General features: G+C 37.8%; 2 protein-coding genes across 2 annotated transcripts in view; one reads left to right on the forward strand and one right to left on the reverse strand.

The window, feature by feature from the left end:
• The window catches only part of lipca (lipase, hepatic a), a 74,379-nt gene extending 63,678 nt beyond the window's left edge, over positions 1 to 10,701 (forward strand). The window contains exons 6-10 of the mRNA XM_048615925.1: positions 2,677 to 2,919; positions 3,403 to 3,500; positions 7,580 to 7,604; positions 9,275 to 9,491; positions 10,448 to 10,701. Coding sequence (XP_048471882.1) covers positions 2,677 to 2,919; positions 3,403 to 3,500; positions 7,580 to 7,604; positions 9,275 to 9,491; positions 10,448 to 10,577 — 713 coding nt within the window. The 3' untranslated portion in view covers positions 10,578 to 10,701. The remainder of the gene's footprint in view (positions 1 to 2,676; positions 2,920 to 3,402; positions 3,501 to 7,579; positions 7,605 to 9,274; positions 9,492 to 10,447) is intronic.
• Positions 10,702 to 14,945: 4,244 nt separating this feature from the next.
• The window catches only part of adam10a (ADAM metallopeptidase domain 10a), a 35,871-nt gene continuing 26,344 nt past the window's right edge, over positions 14,946 to 24,472 (reverse strand). The window contains exons 11-13 of the mRNA XM_048615724.1: positions 23,536 to 23,756; positions 19,043 to 19,169; positions 14,946 to 16,850 (exon numbers count right to left, since the gene is read on the reverse strand). Of these exons, the coding sequence (XP_048471681.1) occupies positions 16,750 to 16,850; positions 19,043 to 19,169; positions 23,536 to 23,756 (449 nt within the window). The 3' untranslated portion in view covers positions 14,946 to 16,749. The remainder of the gene's footprint in view (positions 16,851 to 19,042; positions 19,170 to 23,535; positions 23,757 to 24,472) is intronic.

The raw sequence follows: 24,472 nt of genomic DNA on the forward strand, positions 1-24,472 counted from the left end.
ATATTCCGCCTTGGGAGCCTACAACCCAATGGTCTCAATGTGGACTTTACTAGCTTCAAACTCTCCCCACCCCCAACCTCATCCCATGACCAACCCTCCCTCTCATCCCTGCCTCCTTGACCTGTCCATCTTCTCTCCCACCTATCCACTCCTCCCACCTCACTAACCAATCCCCACCACTACCTACATGCACTCACCTATCACCATCCCACCTACCTTCCCCAGCCTGAACCCCTCCCTCTCTATTTATTTCAGAGCCCCTTTCCTCTCCCCCATTTCTGAAGAAGGGTCCTGACCCGAAACTTCAGCTTTCCTGCTCCTCTGATGCTGCCTGGCCTGCTGTGTTCCTCCAGCTCCACACTGTGTTACATTCTGTTCGACTTCATTTTGTAACCCATTATATTGTGTAAACCTTGCCACAAACAGCAGGTATCTGTGTGTTTGGTCTGGGTCTCAAGCTTAGTTTTGTATTTCCTTTTGATGGCCTTACAAAGGCCGTACCTGGATTTCCTGTATTGGCCAGGGTTGCCCAACCTGAGTGCCTCAGACTTGGATTTCAGTACACAGTGGATCATCCATGGTTTCTGGTTAGGGAATATTAGGCACGCAGTATTCTACACTCTTACTAATGAAGTCTGTAACAGTAGTGGCATACTTGTTTAAGTCGGCCACTGAGTTCTTGAATATGGATCAGTCGACTGACTGTAAGCAGTCCAATAGAAACACTTCCGTTGCCTCAGACCAACATTGCACTAACTTCTGTACTGGGTCCTCGCTTCAATTTCAGCTCCATCTTCTCCATGTCTACTGTATCCAGGCTCCTCAATATTCTATAAGTTTCAATCAGATGACCCCTTATTCTTCTATATTGCATCAAGTACAAACCCCGAGTCCTCAACTGCTCCTAATCTGACAAGCCCTTCATCCTCGGGTTCATCTTTGTGTACCTCCTCTGGATCCTCTCCTATGCCGCATATCCTTCCTTAGATACAGGGCCTAAAACGGCTCACTGTATTCAAAATGCGGTCTGACCAGAGCCTTATATACCCTCAGCAGTACATCTCTGATCTTGTATTCTATCCCTCTTGAAATAAATGTTAACATTGCATTTGCCTTCCTAACTACCATCTGAACCGATGTGTTAACCTTAAGAGAGTTCTGAACTAAAACTTCTACATCGCTTTGTGCTTCAGATTTCCACAGCCTTTTCCCATTGAACTGCCAGAGAAAGTGGTGGATGCAGGTACAGTTACCACATTTAAAAGACTTTGGATAAGTTCATGAATAGAAAATGTCTGAAGGGATATTTGGCCAAGCGCAGGCAGGTGGGATTAGTTTAGTTTGGGAACATGGTTGGCATGGACTAGTTGGACTGAAGGGTCTGTTTGCATGCTGTCTCACTGTATGACTCTATTTAGAAAATAGTCTACACCTCTTTTCTTCATACGAAAGTGCATAACCTCATAACTTTCCTATATTGTATTCCATCTGCCACTTCTTTGACCACTCTCCCAGCCTGTCCAAGGCCTTCTGAGCCTCCCCACTTCCTCAACACTACCTGTCTCTCTACCTATCTTTGTGTCTTCTGCAAACTTAGCAACAGTCCTCTCAGTTCCTTTGCCCAGATCATTAGTCTATAACATGAATAGTTGAGGTCCCACCTGACCCCCTTGGACTTCCACTCATCACTGGCTGCCATCCTGAAAAAGACCCCTTTATCCCCACTCTCTGCCTTTGGCTAGTCAGCCAATCCTCTATCCATGCCAGTACCATGCCAATTTGAAACTAAAAGATAACTTGGATATGATGTGTCTCATTAGTGGATAGTCTACATTCCAGCCCACCATTTTTGCAGGAATGGCTATTTGCAGAAATGTCTTGGCTTGCTTGTGCAAATATTTGTCAATTCCAAGCCTGTATCACTGGATTCAACATTGTGGACAAAAAGAACCGTCATCGTTTGTATGGAGGGTGTGGTGAGAGGGTGCACTTTTGGGTTCTGCGATGTTGGAAGTGAGGGAACAGGTGTCCTGTAATTCTCTCTAATTCAGTACTCATTCCCCAACATTGAAAAGTCCATAGTATAACTATCTTCTCTGTCAACAGTTGGATAAATGAAGGTTGTAGTGAAATATTCATTAAACTAGATGCAGTTTATGAATTAGTATTTATTTCCATTACTACATAATCCAGTGTTTAATTAATGAAAAACCCCATTGGCATACAAAGCTAGACTTCCTTATGCGCATGAGAGGTTTGCACATTTTTTCACTAGTGTTATCCTAATGGTTTGTTGCTGGCATTAAAATACACCAGCGAATCTAAACTACTTTGCTCAATTTCCAAGCACATGCAGTGAACTGAAAAATTCAACTCAGAATCATAGTGTGAGAATTCTAATCACTTGTGAGAAGAATCTTAATCTAACATAATGAAAGATTCATCTCTATAGTATGTACTTGGGTAATGGTGGATACTATTTATTGATCAAAATAGCATCTCCAGATAGTCAATGATCGCCTTTGTTCCTGCCTCGTGTTAAGCTGCAGGCAGTTTTACATCACATGCCATCCAGCATGAAAGAGGTGCCAATTATTTTACAGTTGCTGATATTTTTTCAAACTTTAAACTGATGGTTGTTGTAGCAACTGTTCATTTTATTTCATTGTTCCACAGGTATTACACAAACTGTGAAGTGTGCACATGAGCGATCCGTGCACTTATTCATCGATTCTTTGCTAAACGAAGACAAGCAAATTGTTGCATATCAATGCAATGACCTGAGCACATTTAACAAAGGAGTCTGTTTAAACTGCAGGAAGAATCGATGCAACACATTAGGCTATAATATGAAAAGGGTCCATACGCAAAGAAGCAAGAAGATGTATTTGAAAACCCGTGCTAATATGCCATACAAAGGTAATGTGTCCAAATGTTTGCATTGCTTGCTCTGGAACAAAAAAATGTATCAATGTTGCTGTTCAGATGTAATATTAAATACTCAAATGAACACCTTCCTGGATTTAAATCTCTTTTCCACTTAGTTGATCTTAGCTGGTACAGCAGTGGATTGCCAAGGCTGCAGAAATGAGAAGTCAGTTCTGGCTCCATTTCAAACTATATTTACAGACAACAAAGCACAAGTATGCATTATGTGTCAGTAAGATTGGTACTAGCAATGATATGATCAAATAGCCTAACAACACTTTTAAAGGAAGGGCACATGGATAAGATTTGAGAGGTCAGGTATCGATCGGCTGTACTCCAGCAAAAGTTAATACATTCAGGAAAGGGGAGATTAAAATCAGGAGTGAAAAAGTACTGTGGTAACTTTTTGAACTATATGTGTTTCATTATAATAAAACAAATTTCAACTCAAATTATTTATTCCAATTTTCTCAGTTTATCATTACCAATTCAAGTTTCGCTTCATCAAACACACAGAGCACAATAAACAAGGAATATTTCTCAAAGTTTCCTTGGTTGGAACAGAAGGTGAAGTTGAAAACATACCAATCAACTTGTGAGTATTATGTTTTCTTCAAGAATCTATAAATAATTTGTTTTATTCAATTTGTTTCCCATTTTATTAATTCTATATTGTGCGGAGCATGTAAGAATTTCATCTGGTAGTTCAGTACGGTTTCTAAAGGCAGAAAAACATTGAAATTGCATACCATAGGGTTCCTTTTGTGAGCATTTTATCTATGTGAATAGATATAAATTAGGGATGGGAAGTAAATGCTGGCCTTAGCAGAAAAACTCACATCCCATGAACAAATAAAATTATACTCTAGAGATGCAATCACAAAAAGTGTTTTAGCAGTCAGCCAGTCTTGTTCTAATAAATATGGTCAGCCAAAAACCTTTCCAAAAATGATTGTTACAAAGGAATTAGTCACATCTTCAATAAAGAAAAGTTGTATTTGTTTATTGTGAGTTATTCATACAAGCTGAAACGCAGAATCTGCTCTCCAGATTGAAAACAATTAAATACTGCAGAAATAAAATTCTTGTATTTAAGAAGAGATGAGGCATCAAATATTCAGGAGGATAGCAGCAAATACAAATATGTAGTGATGGTGTTTTAAAAATTCTCTAAAGGACTCCCTCGACCAATTAATTCTTTATTTTGAGGGACAACATTTTGGGTTATTGATGAGATGAGTTCAACCTTCAAATTCTTTATGTGGCACGTCTAGCCCCAATATAACTATTACTTTAAGTAGACAATAAATTCTGAATGTCCAATATTGAGTATTAGAAGAATCCCAGTACATTTGTCAGTACCCTGTTTTCAACTTATTTGGTATCAGGACCAAATCTTAAATCGCTGCATTTTCTAGGTGAGAACACACCTCACATCCTTCCTAAAGTGTTTGGAAAAAGTTCATGCATGATTTGTAAGCACTGATATTAGAATTTAATATTACAATTATTACATAAAAGATGCAAGTATGCATACACAAATTAAATACTGAATAGATACCATAATTAATATTAATGCTTAATGTTTCATTCAATAAACAAATTTCACCACAGTTACCATGAATAAACAATCAACTTCTTCAGCCACAAAAAACTTACAATTTATATCAAGACAACAATTAAAATCCAGGGAACAACTTAACCTTTAATCGAAGTATCCTTTTCAAGAAAGATCAACAAATATTGTATTTCTGATACCATTACAGTCTCCTTCTTGAGTATTATTTATCATTGCAACTTTGTTTTTTAACAGAGTAAGGTATGATAGCATTAAAATTCCAATATACAACATTGTTATTCACATTAGTTGAAACACAGAAATTGATCACCAGTTTACAGTAACATTAACTACAACAAAGCAGATTGATGTGGCAATAGAAATAATCGTGCTGTATCCATTTCAACTTCAAGTACTCAGCCACCACAGTTAATCTCATTTTACACTTGAATTATGTCAAGGGAGAACTTTTACTGGGAGATTATTGGTCTGTCTTGATTTGAGATAATGAATTAAAATGATTTAAAATAACAAACAATCACAACAAGTCACATTTTGCTTTTGCTTTTACAGAATATTTCTACTAATTCACTAAATAGTGAATGACACCGATATGAAGTTGTGTTTGCCTTTATTCAAATATAAAGTGCCTCTAGTGCCATCACAAAAGCATTTGTGTAAATAAACAGCGTAGATGAACAATGGCAAAGGGAACTTGCACGTTTCATTAATATTAGTAGTGGTGAACCAAACAATCAATTGCACTTGTTCAGCATCTGGCAAACCACCGGGTTTTGCCATTGCAGACGAACATATCACAAGGCAAAATGCATCATTATGATTGCATTTACGAGAGAGTCTGTCTTACAATTGTAGTAATGGCATTAGTACATTCATTCAAAGCTAGTGACAGCAGAGAGTTAAATTAAAGGGTAAGATACTACCATTGTATTTCCTCACTACAAGGCAGTTTTTCATTTTATCCCCCATGTAGAGCTCAGGTCCTCCCAAACATTCAACGCTTGTACCATAATTTTTAAGTTTTAAGACTAGTTTAATATAATGCAGCAGCACATGTTTCAGCAATGCTTGTCAGTCTTGGAGCTTTTCCTATGTATGTTTTGGTCACAATGGGAAAAAGATAGATTGCATTAAAAGTGAAACAGCAAAGAATAACAAGTCCAATGCAGAGTACAAATGGAATAGACTATAAAGAATAATTAAGGGAGCTCCTGTTTTAGTGTTGGTTATTCATAGAATAGAATCCCTACAGTGTGGGAGTGCAAACCATTTGGCACACCCCACCCAAACACACCCCATCCCTCTGACTCGGCATCTCCCGTGGCTAACCTACCTAGCCTGCACATCCCTGGACACTATGGGCTATGTAACATGGCCAGTCCACGTAATCTGCAAACATCTTTGGGCTGTGGAAGGAAACCAGAGCGCCGGGAGGGAACCCGTGCAGAATATGCAAACTCCACACAGACAGTTGCCCAACAGTGGAATCGAACCGGGGTCCTTAGTGCTATGACCAACTGTGCCAGTTCTTGAGATCTTCATTCAAATTCAGGCTAGGCTTTCTGCTTACGTTTTAAACAACTTCTATTAGCAGACTGTTCATGAAGATGAGGCCACTGAGCAGCATTCTCTGCTGTGGAGGTTCCAACCTTCCAGCAGAGTACTAACACATGACTGAGGTCACATTTACATCACAGCTTATCCCAGAGCTCATCTACATATTACTTAGACCTTATTTCTGTGGCTTTGTTCTACGATCTGGAAAGCAGACAGCTGTGTGGAAGAGGTCCTGGAAGTATATCAAATGTTATTTGGTATGGACAAAATGATTCCACATATTGGGCCAGGATTTACTATAAAAAGAAGCCGAAATAATGATGTTCACTGTTATTTATTCACAAATTAGACAACAACTTAAGGTGAGGACACATATGTTAATCATCACAAAAATCTGGAAGTTGCTATCTGAGATGCTTCACACTTCTTTATGCTGCATGAAAACAACATTTAGCTGTCAAGCTCCCCAATTTAACAGTATTGCACAGCACTAAGATCCTACACTGATGTTATATAAATGAAACTCATCACGGAAGTTAGGGTTTGTTCACTTCAGTCCACGTGCTCTTTTTCCATCTGAACTAGTGGCAGACAATCTCCCTGGCACTGAAAAGTAGCTTTTACAAGCATGGGCTCACATTTCTTCAGCTGGTAATCATTGGTGACTTAAAATATATTTATTTTATTTCCTTCTTAATCTGATTTATATTTTGGCCTTTGCACCTCATTGTAATTCTTCAATTTGATTAGTTAAGGAGATAGTTTCAGGAAGGAATTCTACCATCCCTATCTGGTCTGGCCTTCAGACCCACAGCAGTGTGTTTGACTCTTAACTGCTCTCAAGGCATTTAGGGATAACCCATAAATGCTGGCCAAGACAGCAATATTTACATCCCACAGTCAAATGAATAAGATTTCCCCCTGGAGGGCACTAGCTATTTCAATCTCCCATGAGCAAAAACTTATCATGCAAAATTTCCTTCAGGTTTTGGATTATTTATGTGTATTTAGACACAAACTGTGTCTGTAACTGCACAGATTCTCACAGATTCCATACTCTCCCAGTATAAGCATCCAAGCATTTCCTGTTCATTTTAACAGGTTGCTCTTGAACGGAACTAAAATGTGTTTTTGCAAAGAACAACCACATTCCTTTTAAGTATAACTCAAAATACTAAAATGTACAGATATTAAGAAATGTTTTTTGAAGGTATTCAACTCTATCCTGTTATCTAGGAATCTTCCTAACAACCATGTAAAGCGTCATGATGTACAGTTTTAATGATCTAATTGAATGGCTGAGCAGCCATGAGGGTTGATGGTCAACTAGTCTCAGAAATGGGGATTATTCATACAGAAATTGGCGTTTGATGCACTCAGCTCTTTGGGGAAAACTTTCTGCACTTGCAAAAGCCTCAGAGATCTTCTGTTTAAATACTCGACACCATTAATTAAAATGATAGTGACAGTCCCAGTACACAGCCCTCTGGATCTCCAATTGAATTCAGGCCCCAGTCAGGTTCATTCCTAATTGCCTTCTGTTGAAGTTATTGCATTAGATCGGTAGCTAATTGAAATAACTATTTTAAAGCACCGTGGGTTCCATACCTTCCTTATAACTGCTCATGTGGTAGTCAGACTATTTCTTCTCCAAATATCAACTGACAGATTTTCATCCAGAACTTGGGACATTTCTTTACAAAATTCATCACAATAGCATGATGTGATCGATGGTTTGTAAAGTCACATTGATTATCCATAATGACATAGGCACTTTCCTGTAATTTCCCCATTACTTGTGTCAAATTCATGGGCTTATAATTTCTAGAATCTGATTTTTGTTTTTTAAATAAAGGGACCAGTGGAGCAACCGGTTTATTAAAGGCAACCAACTGGGACCTCAACTAGTTAGTGAATGGATTCAAATGCTTGTCATTGGTTCATCTCAGAATTGCTTCTGTATTGATTCCTGCAGCACTACCAATCTTAGGTGAATTGATCCTAACCAAACAAGATTTTTGCAATTACTTATAATGAAGCTATTTCTATCTTATAATACTTGAACCATGGTTGTGATAAAATCCATTTGTTCTATGTCTATGCATGCTGTAGAAGCTACCAGTCTTAGAGATTGTAACCATTCAGCACAGGATGTTCCACCACTATTCTGCCCAGTAATAGGTGCTGGATCCTCTGGGAGTGTTTTGATAGATTACTCAAAGTAGATCAAGTGTCAGTTACTACTGTAGAAAATCAGAAGAAATTGCATGCATCTGAGGAGCTGCTGAAAAAGCTTAAAAACATCCCAGAAAGCTATCGATTGTTCAGTGAGGTTGAGAGTAGAAACAAAAATGCCTACAAGCCATATTTTCTTGGTACAGCTAAGACTGGAGCTGAGAGAAAATTCAGAGGCAACCATCTAGCTGTCTGGTATAAAGCTGAAATGTTATCAGTATTTACATGCTTCTGAGCAGTTTTCGGAATCCTGGGGAATGCAGTCTGTGGAGTAATTTGAACTACCTGGATGTAAGCAGTTATTGTGACTGTGAGATATTGGTTTATGGAGAGTAAATCTTTGATGAATTATAGATTCAGTGACCCATTGTATCACTAACGAGAGTGAGTTTCTGTGGAATCTCTACCTGACAGTACTGTGTATGTATATACACATGGTTCACAGAGCCAGCTCACCACTGTCTTCTCAAGGGCAACTAGCAAAGGGCAATAAACACCCAGTAAAGCCCACATCCCATGAATGAAGAAGAATTTACAGGACAAAGGCCACAACTCATTAGACTATAATGGAAAGAAATGAAGCGAATTTACCAACAAGGGAAATAAAAGTCCCAATATAAATGGATTCTGGATCTACTGAAGTCCACAGAAGGATGACCTTTGCATATACTACTTCCACTTTCCTTCAAATAGGCTTTCCATTTTCTTCAAACAAGATGCACGTTTGTACTTATGCCTCCCCAGTGGAGCAGTTTCCCTGCTTGTTTTTCAAGTATTTAAAGAAAAACAGATAAACTGGAACAACTGATACAATGTGTCTAGTACTTATGCTTGGATATTTAATGCTTTAAGACTCCACAAGTAGGGAACACCTTCACTATATTGTTTGAAACTGCCTTAATCAGAATGAATAGTCTTTTGAAATTACACTGGTTTTTGATTATACAGTGTGGTAATCTTGATTTTATTTTAGAGTTGAAAGCATCACTACCAACAAAACTTATTCTTTTCTGATTCACACTGATGTTAACATTGGAGATTTGATAATGTTGAAATTCAAGTGGGAAACCTCTGTGCCTTGGATGAATCTTTGGAAAACTGTTCAAACATATTTTCCATGGAAGCAGAATGATCTGAATTCAGAGCTTGTAATGAGAAAAGTACATGTCAAAGCTGGAGAAACACAGCACAAGTAAGTAATGAAAAAATAGCTGCAGCTGTTTGTCAGATTACTTTTAATGCCAACTAATCAAATCCATTCTCTGAAATCCTTAAAAGTGCAAAAGTTCAAATTGTATTTTTCTGCATAAGGATACTACAAAGGAAAAGGGCCAACAGAAAACCCTTCTTTCTTTGTTAAAATTGGTAACACATGGTTTACGCAATAGTTATTCCAAAGTTTACACTAACAAAAAAGATATGTTATTAAAAATCATTATTTAGATTCTAGGCATTTGTTGGCAGCTGTATTATGTATTGATGTTGGACCACTAATTGCATAAGCCTCTCAAATTAAAACAGTGATATCATCACTTGTCCAATATTTTCATTAATAATATCAACAAATTGAACAATATTCTCAGTAAACCCTTCAAGAATGTATTAACTCAAATCAGATCAATTATGATTTAAACTTGTATTGCTTTCTGTACCTTTTTCAATGCTTCACACTTGTTAATTCAGTGGTGCAGTTTTTATTTAGTCTGTAAATCAACATACAGTAAAGTGAGTCTCTTGCCACATTGCAAGTTTGAGGAAAATGGTCTGTGTGGCTTTGAAGCTTTTATTTACAGTTTAGGGTTTTGGAATTAGTAAATGTGTAGTATAGGATTTTATCAAAACTATTTACATCATTTTTGAATGTTTTCACTTTTCTTCAAGTAGACCAAAATGATGTGCATTTTTCAAATTATGCCAAGCTCTGATCACTTTCAATATTGCCACAAAGGTATTTTGGTACTTCAGTTTTATTTTTTAAATTCTCTTTTTACTATCTTGTTTCTAAAGCATTAATAATAGATCATTGATAGAGAGAAGGGGCATGATGAAATGGTTCTTAGCTACTCAATTACAATGATTAAATAGTTCACAAACTGTTCAACTTAATTAAAATAGACCAGCATTAACATTTTTTGTTTAAAATTTCAGAGTGACCTTCTGTTCTTCAAACAACACCAGTATGCGACTTCAACCAGCCCAAGAGAAAAAATTTGTAAGGTGTATAGCTAACAGAAGCAACAGACATCACAGAAGACTGAAGCACAAAGTATCAATTTAAGGCAAGCTGAAACCAAGATTTCATCAATTCACAAAATACATTTAAAAATCAAAATTACATTCTGACAGGCAACCTTTATGACTGAAGAAAAATGTAAACATTAACCACAACTTCAATTAAAAAAAACTCAAATCTATACAGATTGATAGAAAGATTTTTTTTTTAAATGGTAAATACTTAATATAGAAACAACTTGGTCATGAAATTCCTGCCTTAAGAGCAAGGGATAATAGAATTCTCATCAGTCACAAGGAGTTCACACATAAATGTACTTCATTCTATTCTAAAATTAACATCCTTGTGATATTCACTTATATTGAAAGTTCCTCTTTAGAAACAACGGCCTGACTTTTGAAGGGAAGTGTTTGATATAAAAATTTGGTGCCATCATTTAAAAAAAAGTTACTGAACGATACAGAAAGATATGAGAGCATTAGTTTTAATTGGAATTGTGACTTCATCTGTAATTCATCATTTCTATGACTGTAATGTATGCCTGTCATCTATAGAGACAACTTATTTAGGACAAATGATTACAGTGAAGAGTGAAAATAGCACTGTGGTTAAAACAGGAAGAGTGGTAACAATACATTTCTGCATGTATTCAAATATACGTATATTTTACTTTTTTTTCAAAGGAAGTATATTCAGAATGTTTTCCTTGGGTAAAACTCCAAAAACCTAGTAATAACAAAGGAGGCTTCGTTTCCGCTGTTACACTGGCACCATCCCTCACCTCATCGACAACTGTATCAGCACCGCTTTGTGCTCCCCTGAGGAGCTTGAACAGTTCATCAACTTTACTGACACCTTTCATCCCCAACCTCAAATTCACCTGGACCATCTCTGATACCTCCCTCCCCTTCCCATATCCAGTAACCATCCCTGCACTGACACCTATTTCAATACCACCCGACTCCCACAGCTACCTTGACTACATCTCCTCTCACCCACCCTCCTGCAGGAATGCGATCCCTTACTTCCAATTCCTCCGCCTCCGCTGCATCTGCTCCCAAGATGGAGCGTTCCATTCACAGACATCCCAGATGTCCTCCTACTTCAAAGACCTCAACTTCACCACTCCGTTGATCGAAAACGCTCTCAACCACATCTCTTCCATTTCCCACACTTCTGCCCTCAAACCCCCCTCCCCCCAACAAAAATAAAGACAGAGTCCCCTGGGTCCTCACAACCCACGCCACCAACCTCTGCATCCAGTGCATCATCCTCCACCATTTCCACCACTTACAATCTGACCCAGCACCAAAGAAATATTTCCCTCCCCGCCCCTATCTGCCTTTCGGAGGGACCACTCACTCTGCGACTCCCTTGTCCATTCCACACACCCCAACAACCCTGCCACACCGGGCACCTTTCCCTGCAACCACAGGAGGTGTTACACGTGCCCCTAACACCTCCCCCTCTCACCTCCATCCTAGGGCAAAGACAAACTTTCCATATTCGACATGGGTTCACCAGTGCATCCTCCAACCTGGTCTACGTTAGCAAGACCAAACGTAGACCCGGTGACAAGATTTGTAGAGCACCTGAGCTCCATATGCTACAATCAACAACACCTTCCGGTTGCCAACTGTTTTAACTCCTCTTCCACCTCCCTTGGTGATATGTATTCTAAGCCTCTTCCAGTGTCACAATGACGCCACACAAACTGGAGGAGCAAGACCTCATATTCCACTTCGGGAGCCTACAGCCAGATACCCTAAACATAGAATTCACCAGTTTCAAAATCTCCCCAACCCCGGCCTCATTCCACATCCAACCCTCACTCTCATCCCCACCCTTTCCAATGACCGATCCCCACTAACCCTACCTGCATCCACCTATTACCATCCCACCTACCTTCCTCCAGCCCCACCCTTCTTTCCTCTATTTATTTCCCAGCTCCTTTCTCCCTCCCCAGTCCTGAAGAAGGGTCGAGGCCTGAAATGTCAATTCTCCTGCTCTTCTGATGCTGCCTGACCTGCTGTGTTCCTCCAGCTCCACACTGTATTGACTAGTGATAGCAAATGTGTTGTCGCACCTCATTGCTAAATTTTAACTATTAGTACCTATATGTCTAAACATCCAATCCTAATAGACTGATAAGTGCCTCTAATTGTCATAGGATTCTGAATTTGTGACAGGAGCTGCAAAATTGAAATTTTCTATATCGAAAGATCCTGAAAGACTTAAATATGTAATATTTCTAAACTGTTATAAATTAAAGTTATTCAATTAGAATTGAATGAAGCTTTGTGGCATTGTGTTTTTGGTTACTGTGGATATAATGTGGTAGAGAGTAATAATTTAACTAAAGGGGTTTAGTAAATTTATAGGTGCCGATTGTACAAGTTCACCCCTAGATGATTTATTTTATTATCCTAAAATGTGGCATGTTAAATATTCCTGTAGAATATAAAATTTATTGTTCACAAGGTTTGGTTAGGAATAACAGCATGCAATAAAGAGAAACATGTACAATGAAAAACCCACTGCATTTAACACACATCCAGTATAGTTTTGTTCAAGACACCTCAAATAATCTTCATTTTCTTTCTTACATTGTGACAGTAAGATTGATGTGATCACATTTAAACCACAGTAACAGCTTTGAGGTTTCTGCTGATGTAATGTGACTACAAACACCACGATGGCATTAATAACCAATATAGTGCAGGATAAAGGGTCTGTTGTGCACTATTGACCTGTTGTTTCAACAAATTAAATTCTAAACATTAAGTCACTGCTACTTGTAGTTTTATTTCTCTTCCCTCACCACTTTTGTGGAGGTGATAATTACTCCATTTTCTGAGAAACCACATTTTTTCAGTAAGTGGATAATAACAGCCAGAGTGGGTAAAAGAGAAAAATTGTCCAAACCAAGTTGAAAGTTCAGGCAATAAAATATCATGTATTCTTTTTCCCCAAGTCAGAAAAATAAAGTTAGCTCTCAGGCTCTTCTCATTCTATCTTTTAAGAAGGATAGACAATGGTGACAAGGTGGTGTTAAAATTATATTCATTTTGCCTTGCTGAACGTTGATTCAGATTTCTGCATATAAGATGAGCAACAACTGACAGAGCTTTGTCTGGCAGTTCTCTGGCATTTTACAAACTTGTAGCAACAGTCACGTTGCATGAATGATAGTATCTAAATGCTTCACTAACATTGAAAGTGTCACATTAAAGGGCAGACATCTGACCAAGTCTAATTTCCAGCTAATAATCTTATAGTCCTAGTTTATTCCAGTTTAATTCCGTCCCTTTGGCAGCTGTCATATAGGGAACCAATTAGATGGCAATGGAACAGAAATTTTGAGGATTTGAACACTGCATCAGCTCTTTCACCCAAACAATGGAATAAAAATGTCTAGAGCTTGCTGTAATTAATCATCTTTCTGTTGCAAGTCCAGGCGATTTGTGGAACCCACTAAATACATATTGACAAGAGTCTTCACTCCAAATTATCATCTTAATATTACACTGTATGGTGTTACAAGCGGTTTTTGAAGTATTATTCTTACTTAGTGCCATACACCTTAACAATGTTTCCCTTTTGCTCTGCAAAGTTTGATTCAGACTCAGCTGAAGTTGCTAATTAAAAATAACTTTACAACCTTCTTGAGCGGGGAGTCTGCAGGAAGAACTGGCAAAGCTAGACTGAAAATCTGATAAAATATGCACTTCTAAAGCTCTTTCCCATCCCACTAATTTTTGGACGCAGGGGATGGGGAATGAAGAGAACAGGCCAGACAAACCAAAAAGACTCTTGGTTGGAATGAAACACATTCATCTGCAGTTATAACAGTTGCCTCCCAAGTCACTTAAACAGGAAGCATACTTTGTGCCTGAGTTTATAATAAGTTATTGTAGTGAAAAAGAACCCTGCCGATTGACTCAATTAAAAAGTGCCAGTACAATATGTTTTAAAACTGCCAGATATTGGGAACTTCTCCACTGCCAACCGAAAAGAACCCTGTATGTCAGTTTGTTGAAAAATTAAGTCCAGAAAGAATATTTTAGCAAGTGCAGTTATACAAATTTGGGCTGACTGGAAATAATGCTGATACAGTAGTTGTTAATGCCTCAGTCTAAAACTTTTGACTAAACCAATGCCAAAGCACCAAAACAAATTTTAGACAGAGAATCAGAAGAACTTTGGACAACATACTACACCAGCAGAGAAATTTCTGAAATCAGTTATTATAAGTTGGACTAACTTCAGACCTCATGAAAATTCACAATATTTAAAACCAAATGTAAGAGACCACTAAATGTTTCAATATACAACGTAGTGAAAGGCCCCAAAATTCACTGAACGATGCCTTCTCCAGGACTTGCAGTTAACTTCAATAAATTGACACATTCATTTGGTTGATCAAGTCTATTCTTTATTAATGCATTTCAAGTACTTCAAAAAAAAAACTTACATATCTTTGCACAATACTTCTTACAACTTTTAGTAAAAATTTTCCCAGTGAACAAAAATTTACTGTATAAAACACAGCGGGCATTAAAATATGACAGTAGTATTGTTTTGTCTTCTTTTGGAGGATTCTTCATTTCTATCAGAACTAATCTTGAAATGTATGGTTCAGTGCATATCTATTGAAGGAGGGTTGAAGACTGAAATAAAAAGAACTAGGCAGTCGAGTCCTGCCTATGTCCTACCACAGGATAATACAAGCAAAATGTTACCATGTGAAATGTTTAATACTCTAGATTTTTCTTAAATACACTTTATCAAAAAGTACCTTCATTGTTTGATACACAAACCCATTTTCAGCCATACCAGGTAAAACAAAACAAAAAGGATTCTAAAAGTAAAAAAGAAACTTTATTTCCAATTGTTCAGATTATTCAGGATTCTGTAGAATCAGACATCAATTATTGGGTTTCCAATACAAAATTGTCTTCTAAATCATGTACAAAAAGTTGTATTTTGAAAAAATGTCTTTGATTACTGTACAAGTTTTTAACTATTTAAAAGAAGAAAATAGATCATGCTATTTTATCATTTTGGTCTGTCTGCCAGACATCCAATTTTTTTTTTAATATCTAAGTAAACACTTTACTTTTGTTGAATTTATAAGTTGCTGTTCAGCAGTTTCAATTCTTAGTAATAGAAATATCTAAACTCCCCCTAAAGAGCTTAACTCTTTGTAAAAGTGGAGCACCTGCTATTCAGTGGTTGCCCTTATTATCAGAATTCACAGAAGTATGTATTTAAAAAAAATATAATCCCAAATCTCAAACCTAAATCCCAAAATATAAAAACGATTTGTCACAATTCTTTCACACGTCATAAAGCAAAAAACTGAAAATGTTATTCAGGCAAATCCGCACCAATTTCCAGCAAAATTCAGAACACACTAGCTGACTATGTTCCCTAAAAATGAAATCAAATATTGCCAATTTTATGCTAAATCTTAAACAATCATAATTTATTAAACTTAATGAATTAAGACTATCACATCCCCAATCCAGAGCATTCAGTCCAGAGCTATACACCTCAGCAGTTATTCATTGCTGGTATCAGCTGAAGAAATGGCAGCAATAAAGATTTTAAATTTAAAGCCAAATTTCATGATTTTACCATCTAACTGCTGCTATAAATAGAAAGGTCTTTTAGATTATTTGCGACTTGCATTATCCTGAGTGTGGCAATTAAACAGCAATAATGTATGTATTACAGCTAAATCCATTATCAGGTTACTTGCATACAACTTTAGGAAGATGTATGAGAATGCATTCAAAGTACAGGCTGAAGTTTGGAAAAAAAATTTTCATAAGCCAAATAAGTTTCTAAATTGCTGTGTTATCATACATAAAAGCTTGAAATTGGCAGCAGTAATAGCATTACAGTCGCATATTTGTGCAAGGCAAAAGATCACAAGGGCCAAGAATAAGAATAATCTCATATGACTTTCCAAACATGATTTAATAAAATCCAAACATGATTGGATCATTAAGACTGAATTCAAAGGGGCACTGAGGACATTTTAATCTCCATTTTAACTTGGAGACTCCATCCATCACAAGTACTCCAATTCCCTCTAATATTAGAATCTAAAAGCTTTCTATCAGATTTGAGACAATGACAGGAACAGGTTTTCTTTGGAACGAAATTTCCTGCTGTAGGCACTAGGAAGATCCAAGGCAAATGCTTCAATTTAGCGTCTCAAGTGTCCCATCTGATAGTTCTCTCTGGGTCTCTGGCGTGATGGCTGCATTGCCTGTTGCTGCTGCTGCTGTCGTCTTCGTTTTAATGTGCCTGCAAAAATCAAAATTCAGACATATTGCATATATTTTGTCATATTCCACGTATGAAATGTAGTTTAAAGCTATAGAATAACTGAAGAAATGCTGCAAATATTTTACTTCACAAATGCCAAGATCTTGCATTATGAGAAGTGGCAGAAAAAAAGTTCAATTTCATCTGATTTATTTTACATAAAATAATCAGTGCTATGAAAAATGATAAATTCCAGATTTCAGATGACTACTGCGCATTAAAAACAGGCCTTAGCCTCGTGTTTCACTTGTGGTCTGTCTTCTCTACATTCTGTTAATATCCTAATAATAAAATACTTAAATATTTGGATTTCCAATACATTGTAAGTGCCATTTCACCTCAAAGAAAGCTTGCTTAAAACTAAGCAAATTAAAAAATAACATGGTGAATATTCGATGACCTCGCTTGAAAGCGAATAAAATACTCAGATAGTAGGAACTGCCGATGCTGGAGAATCTGAGATAACAAGGTTTAGAGCCGGATGAACACAGCAGGCCAGACAGCATCAGAGCAGGAAAGCTGCTTTGAGTCTGGACCCTTCTTCAGAAAAAATATTTTTTTTCTGAAGAAGGGTCCAGACCCGAAATGTCAGCTTTCCTGTTCCTCTGATGCTGCTTGGCCTGCTGTGTTCATCCGGCTCTACACCTTATTATCTCAAATAAAATACTCAACCTGGTGATAGGACGGAGCATGTAGTTTCAATTTGCTTATGTACTGAAGTATAACACCTTTCACAAAAAACTCATCTTTTTTTCTTCAAATTATAGGCTAGCTCAGGGAAGGACACAAGCGGTGTTGGGGCAGTTAACATCTCCATCTTGTGAGAAATGGAAAGTAAATAGTTTCAGTCGTAAACATTTACACTAATAGCAAAAGTTTGATAATAGGAAGGAATAGATCATTTGTACAAGGGCTCAATTTTACAATGCTGTAAGAAATTGTGTGTCATGAGACAATACTAAGACTGATAAGCTAGTTAAATGTGGCACAGTACAAACTAAATTCTATTTGGTTTTGGTTGAGGAAATACCGCCACAATGCACAAGCACCAAAAAAATGAATGCCATCACAGCAAAGATTTCACTTGACATTCAAGAAAATTTTCTTCACCAATATGCAGATGTACCTATTAAATTATATTAATTACACATGTATTTGACAGTGCACTTAAAATTCAAGTATTTAGGGATTTTCACCACATTCAGGCTTTTAAAAGTATTCAGAGCATCAGCACGTGTTCATATGCATCATGCAAGTAATCTTTGCAATTCTGATTCAAAGCATGAAGAGAATAGAAACTATCTAGACAAGTTGTTTAGTAGTAAACTGGACTCAAGGTCATACAAAATCATGTCAACTTTCACGGGTATTTGAATTAATTTGATTTCAGAAAGAAACTTCAGCTTGTCCTCAGCAGTGCCACTGGATGGCTCACTTAATGTGTTTAATTTGCTCCTTTTTTTAAAAAGGGGTGGATAAAGCTTGTGGGACTAGTTCCCATCTTCATACAAATGCACAGCTTCTGTAGGCTGTTGACATCTCAGTACTGAAAGCAGTCATGAAGAAGCTGGTGGGGATCTTATTGAGGAGCAGGAGGATAAACAATGAATAAAGAACAGTGAAAGTTAACAATATAATCAGTGTTTCATCCCATGTTCTAATATGGGCACGTCGTGATGTTATTCAAACTTCCAAATAAGGACTTGAAGTTTAATAAAAGCTTGAGTTTTCATTCTGAAGATATACTGTTAAATTACAGGTAAAAAGGGGGACAGTAGTTCAAAAAGTGAAGGACTGAATTCCAAGTCTGTAACGTGAGAACTGGATCTGCCATTTGAAATTTAGTTTCACCCACTGCGCCTTTTTATAGAGTAACAGAACCTGCAGAGACTGGTCCTGCCAAAGTCTGTTTTTCCGGTATTTAAAAAAAGAAGGATCTGGCAAAATTGTCGATGGTACAGATAAACTTCACTTTTACAATTAACAGGTCTTTACATTATTAATAATGAAAATTGCAGACTGTTTTCAATTCCCTGCTGTACCAAACATATCCAATATTTAAAAATCCGAACCAACTGAACTATTAAATCCCTCTTACCTCCACAATCATCCATCCCCTAATCACCAACAGAACATGCTTTTATAAATCTTTCGTAAAAATTGTTACTTACCTGGAAGTGGTTTGGGAGGTGGCAGTTTGGGGTTACTGCTTGGGGTATGCACACTGCAGATTTTAATAAATCCAGCCATCAACATGATGAGTGCAATTCCCATCAGCAGTACAGCCCACCAATGAGCCTGTTTAAACAAAAACACAAGCAGAATAACTAGAGTCATATAAAGCATGTGCATATTATTATCGCAAGACAAGGGATCTTTTTACATCACAACACTGCTAGACACAACAGAAGATTCAATAAAAGTTATCTAACTGGCCTAAACCCATAAAAGCACCAGCAGATCAAAAACACTATTGGCTAGGATTTTAAATGACCCCTTGCTTCACTCATTGGTTTCTTTCCATACATTCCTTAACACTACAGTTTTTTTATATATAAACAGTACAGACAGTGGTTGGAATATTAACATTTCTGCCTGTCCTGGCATTAGCTGGATTCTTGATATCCGCTACTTTTGATTAGAGAAAGCATTACTGCTGTATTAAGAGATGATATTCCTGAGGGATCGTCCAATGAAGCTATATGGGTGGAATTCCGAAACAAGGGGATGATCACCTTGATGGGATGGTACTGTAAGCCCCCAACAGTCCATAGTAAATGGAGGAGCAAATATGTGAAGACATCTGAGGTATGTGTAAGAATAATATGGTTGTAATAGGGGATTTTAACTTTCCAAACATACACTAGGATTGCCATAGTGTTAAGGGCTTAGATGGGGAGGAATTTGTTAAGTGCGTTCAAGAAAATTTTCTTTAGTCAATATGTAGATGCAGCTATTACAAGAAAGAGCAAAACATAACCTTCTCTTGGGAAATAAGGCAGGGTAAGTGACTGAAGTGATAGTGGGGAAAGCATTTTGGAACCAGTGATCAGAATCCTATTAGTTTTAAAATAGTTATGGAAAAGGAAAGGGCTTCTGCAAAAGTTAAAGTTCTAAATTAAGAGTACAGACAATTTTGATGGTATGAGACAGTTCAAAAGTTGATTTGAATAAACTGCTTGCGGGTAAAAGACACAACTGGCAAGTGGAGGCTTTCAAAAGTAAGAAATGAGAGTTCAGAGGCAGTATGTTTCCATTAGGAGTGAAGGGTGAGGCTGGTAGGAGTATGGAACAATGGAAGAATAAAGATAGAGATTCTGGTCAAGGAAAAGGAGGATGCATACGTTAGGTTTGATTGAGTTTGTTGAGGACGTGACCAAAACAGGACAGAGTAGTAGACACCTACATAGACTTTAGTAAAGCCTTTGACAAGGTTCCACATAGTACAGTGGTTAGTAAAGCTAGATCACATGGGATTCAAGGAGAGCTTGCCAACCGGATATAAAATTGGCTTGATGGTAGGAGACAGAGGGTGGTGGCGGAGAGTGGTTTTTTGACTAGATGCCTGTGACCAGCAGCATTCTACAGGGATTGGTGCTGGGTCCACTGTTGTTTGTCATTTATGCAACGATTTGGATGAGAATTTAGGAAGCATGGTTAAGTAAGTTTGCAGATGACATCAAAATTGGTGGTACAGTGGACAGTGAAGAAGGTTATCTAAGAGTACAACAGAATCTTTATTAATTGGGCCAATGAAGTGAGGTGTGAAAGGTGGAGTTTAATTTAGATAACTGCAAGGTATTGCATTTTGATAAGACAAGCAAGGGCAGGACTTATGTAGTTAATGGTAGGGCCCTGGATTGGGTTGTCAAACAGAAAGACTAGGGGTTCTGTTGTTGAACAGACAGCTCCAGGGTTCAAGTATACAGTTCTTCGAAAGTTGCGTCACTGATGGGGTGGTTAAGAAGGCATTTAGCACACTTGTCTTCATTGCTCAGATCATTGAGCATAGGAGTTGGGAGATCATGTTGCAGCTGTACAAAACATTGGTGACGCCTCTTCTAGAGTACCCTGTACAGTTCTGATGGCTCTGTTAGAAGGATATTATTAAATTGGAGAAGTTCAGAAAAGATTTACCAGGATGTTGCTGGACTGGAGGGTTTGAGTTACAAGGAGGGGCTGGGACTTTTTTCACTGGAGCATAGGAGGATGGAGGTGACCTTAGAGGTTTATAAAATTGTGAGGCACATAGATAAAGCGAATAGCAAAGGTCTTTTCCCTAGTATAGGGGAGTTCAAAACTAGACAGCATATTTTTAAGGCGAGAGGGGTAAGATCTAAAAGGAACCCGAGGGGCAACTTTTTCATTACAGAGGGTGGCTTGCATGTGGAATGAACTGCCAGAGGAAGGGGCAGATGCAGGTACAGTTACAATGTTTAAGAGACATTTGGACAGGTACATGAATAGGAAACACTTAGAGGGATATGGGCCAAACACAGGCAAACGGGACTACTTTTAGTTTGGGAACTTGGTTGCATGGCCAAGTTGGACCAAAGGGTCTGTTTCTGTGCTGTTTGACTCGGATTCTAAAAGTTGCACAGTCTGATGTACAAATGTGATGTGACAAAGACAGCTGATCAACTCCCAGAAGTAAAAGTGTTTAGTTAAGCTTTTGCTAACTGTGTAGGGCCTATATATGACTACAATTAGAGAGTGCTGATAGCAGATTTTTTTTTCAGTTCCACCACAAATGCTCCTTCTACCAATTTCAAAACAGGTGGCACTGCATTTAATTACACCTGCAACTGCAAATGAGCAGAAACATGGCAGGCTTATGTATCTATTTAGACTTTTAAGTGAACATAAACTCTGTTGCTGCACCAACCCTACAAAGTTAGGTATGCAGGAATGTGCATTCTTACTTTCTGGTTTTGTCTGCCCAGATGAACCAGTAAATTGACAAGGGAATGTGGAAGCCAACTTCAGCATTTCTAAAGTGACATTTAAAGAGAGGCAGGACTTAACATAAATTAATTGAAAATATCTCTCAAGATGCAACTGAAAATCTAAAAGAAATAGACTAATCCAATTAAAGTTGGTAATGGTTGAGTGTGAAGTCAGATGCAGTTTCATTGGAATGTTAACAAAGTTTTACACAAAACTACACAAAGATAAAATTCAGATAAATGCCTTGGTCAAAGACAAAGATTTTCAGAAGTATCTTAGACAAAGGGATTTTGGAAATGAATTCCAGTACTGTGCCTAGACAGTTAATAAAACACAATTGGGAGAGTGATTAATCAAGAGGTACAGAGTTGGAGCTGTACAGAATGCAGAGCAGGGAGACTAAAGGGCATGAGGTGATAAATAATACACTGCCAGGTGAGGATGGTGGAAGCAAGCAAACAGTAGCCTTATGTGCTAAAACAGCTCTATGACACGTTGATAGTTAGAAAACAAAGTATTTGCAAATATGGTCATACATCTTGAGCCTAAAAGCAGCCAGAGTAGGAGAGAAAGCACATCTAAAATATTCTGACTTTGGCAAATCTACCAATTCTAATCGTATGGAAACAGTGTCTTTTAGAAGTCATTTTGACCTTTGTTTCTGCCCCACTGCAAACAGTACTTCAAGAGACTGCCCATTTGACATGCTTACAGGCCTCTATGTTAATCAGTGAGGTAGACAAGAACCATTGCTATGTTATGAATATTTCTGATCTGTCCATAGCTTCCTCAGAAGATAAAACATATAGAAAAATCCACATTTTCTCCCAACCTTTAAGATAGCAAGAAATAATTCAGTGGCTATCTTTTACACAATTCTGGTGTTTTTGTCTTATCAAGGTAGCACGGTGGCTCAATGGTTACCACTACCTTATAGTGCTAGGGACCCTCAGGCGACTAGCTATGTGGAGTTTGCACATTTTCCCTATGTCTGCGTGGGTTTCCTCCCACAGTCCAAAGATGTGCAGGTTAGGTGGACTGGCCACACTAAGTTGTCCATTGTGTCCAGGGATGTACAGGCTAGATGGGGTAACCATAGGAAATGAAGGGTTACAGGGATAGGTCTGGGTGGGATGCTCTTTGGAGGGTCAGTGTGGACTCGATGGGCCAAATGGCCTGCTTCCACACTCAGGATTCTACGATTCCTGTTTCCAAATATTATTCCAGATGTCGTTCGCTATTTGCTTGAATTTGCAGTATGTAACAAAGGATCCGTTCCCTTTGACTTGACCTCAGTTGTATTGTTTATCTCGCATATACAATATATAAATCACTGCTTCCTATTGAAGCACCAAAGTTTTTCCAAATTTTTTCATAATTCAACATATTAACATTAGTAATTTTACACTAAGGGCAGAACATTAGTCAAGAACAACGTAGAGTGATGCTAATTTGCTTCAAGCATTGGGTCGAGTGCAACAGTGTCTCTCGTACCATTTAAAGCTTAGTCAGTGAGGACACACTTAGCAAAATCACATCACACTGCAAAATGCCTTCAAACAGGAAGGGATGGAAAATATCAAGCTCTATTATAATTTATCCATTTTAAATCAGTAATTTTTACTAATAATGAACCTTTGCCTTACAATTAGGATGATAGCCTAAATAGTCTCAAATTATTGTGTTTTGGTATTAGTAACAGCTTCAACTTACTTACCACAATCCATTCAGCAATATTTTCATAAAGCTCTGGATTAAAGATGGCTTTCTTTAGCCTGGCCAATGGACCATCTGCATCAACAAGTCTACATCTATTGAAGACATCACAATAGCCTTTGAAATCATTGCAGGGTGATCCAGGCTGTAGTGTGATGGTAGTATAATTGAAGTATCTGTGCCACTTCTCTGACCCAGTACTTGCACACGTTAATGGCTTATCTGCAAAAAGACATTGAAACAAAGCTCAGAAAGGTGAAAGCATACAACTGTCTATTCTAAAATAAATTAATAGGTCCTTTAGTAACAGAGGCAGCACAACATCAGAAGTGATGACAGCAAGTACAACTAATTTACTAATTCATAAAACGTGGGTGTTTTAACGACATCAATGCAGTGCTGTGCAGAAAGCATTTGAAGTCTTTACGGAAGAAAGGCTGTCAACTCTGTACTGCCCTCTAGCTCCATGGCAAAGTTCAGGATCTGTGCCGCAATAATTACACTTCCAACATTGTGCCCATTTACTACGTATTATAAAACAAAGAAGTTTGAACTACTCAACAATCTTCGCTCCTACTCCTTCCTCACTACCACAAAAAACTGCCAGCAATTCAAGTTGGCAGTTCAGCACTACCACTTTCTCCAAGGCAATTAGGGATGGACAATAAATGCTGGTCTAGCCAACATTACCCACGTCCTGAGAACAAATAATGTAAAACTAAAAAGACTCAGACCATTCCTAGGCTAACCTCCACACATATTGGCACCCATGAACTACATGTTCTTAATGCATTGGACTGTATGGACTGGTTGAAAGACTGTGGAGGACATCACAATTGACAAACTCACATTGCGAGTTTATCAGCAAGGGTCACAGAAATCAGAGAAACCACTGTTTAAGTGAATTTAAACAAATAGCACAAACTAGGAGTTAAACA

This window comes from Rhincodon typus, chromosome 33 (assembly GCF_021869965.1).
Source record: "Rhincodon typus isolate 14 chromosome 33, sRhiTyp1.1, whole genome shotgun sequence".
Lineage (NCBI taxonomy): Eukaryota > Metazoa > Chordata > Chondrichthyes > Orectolobiformes > Rhincodontidae > Rhincodon > Rhincodon typus.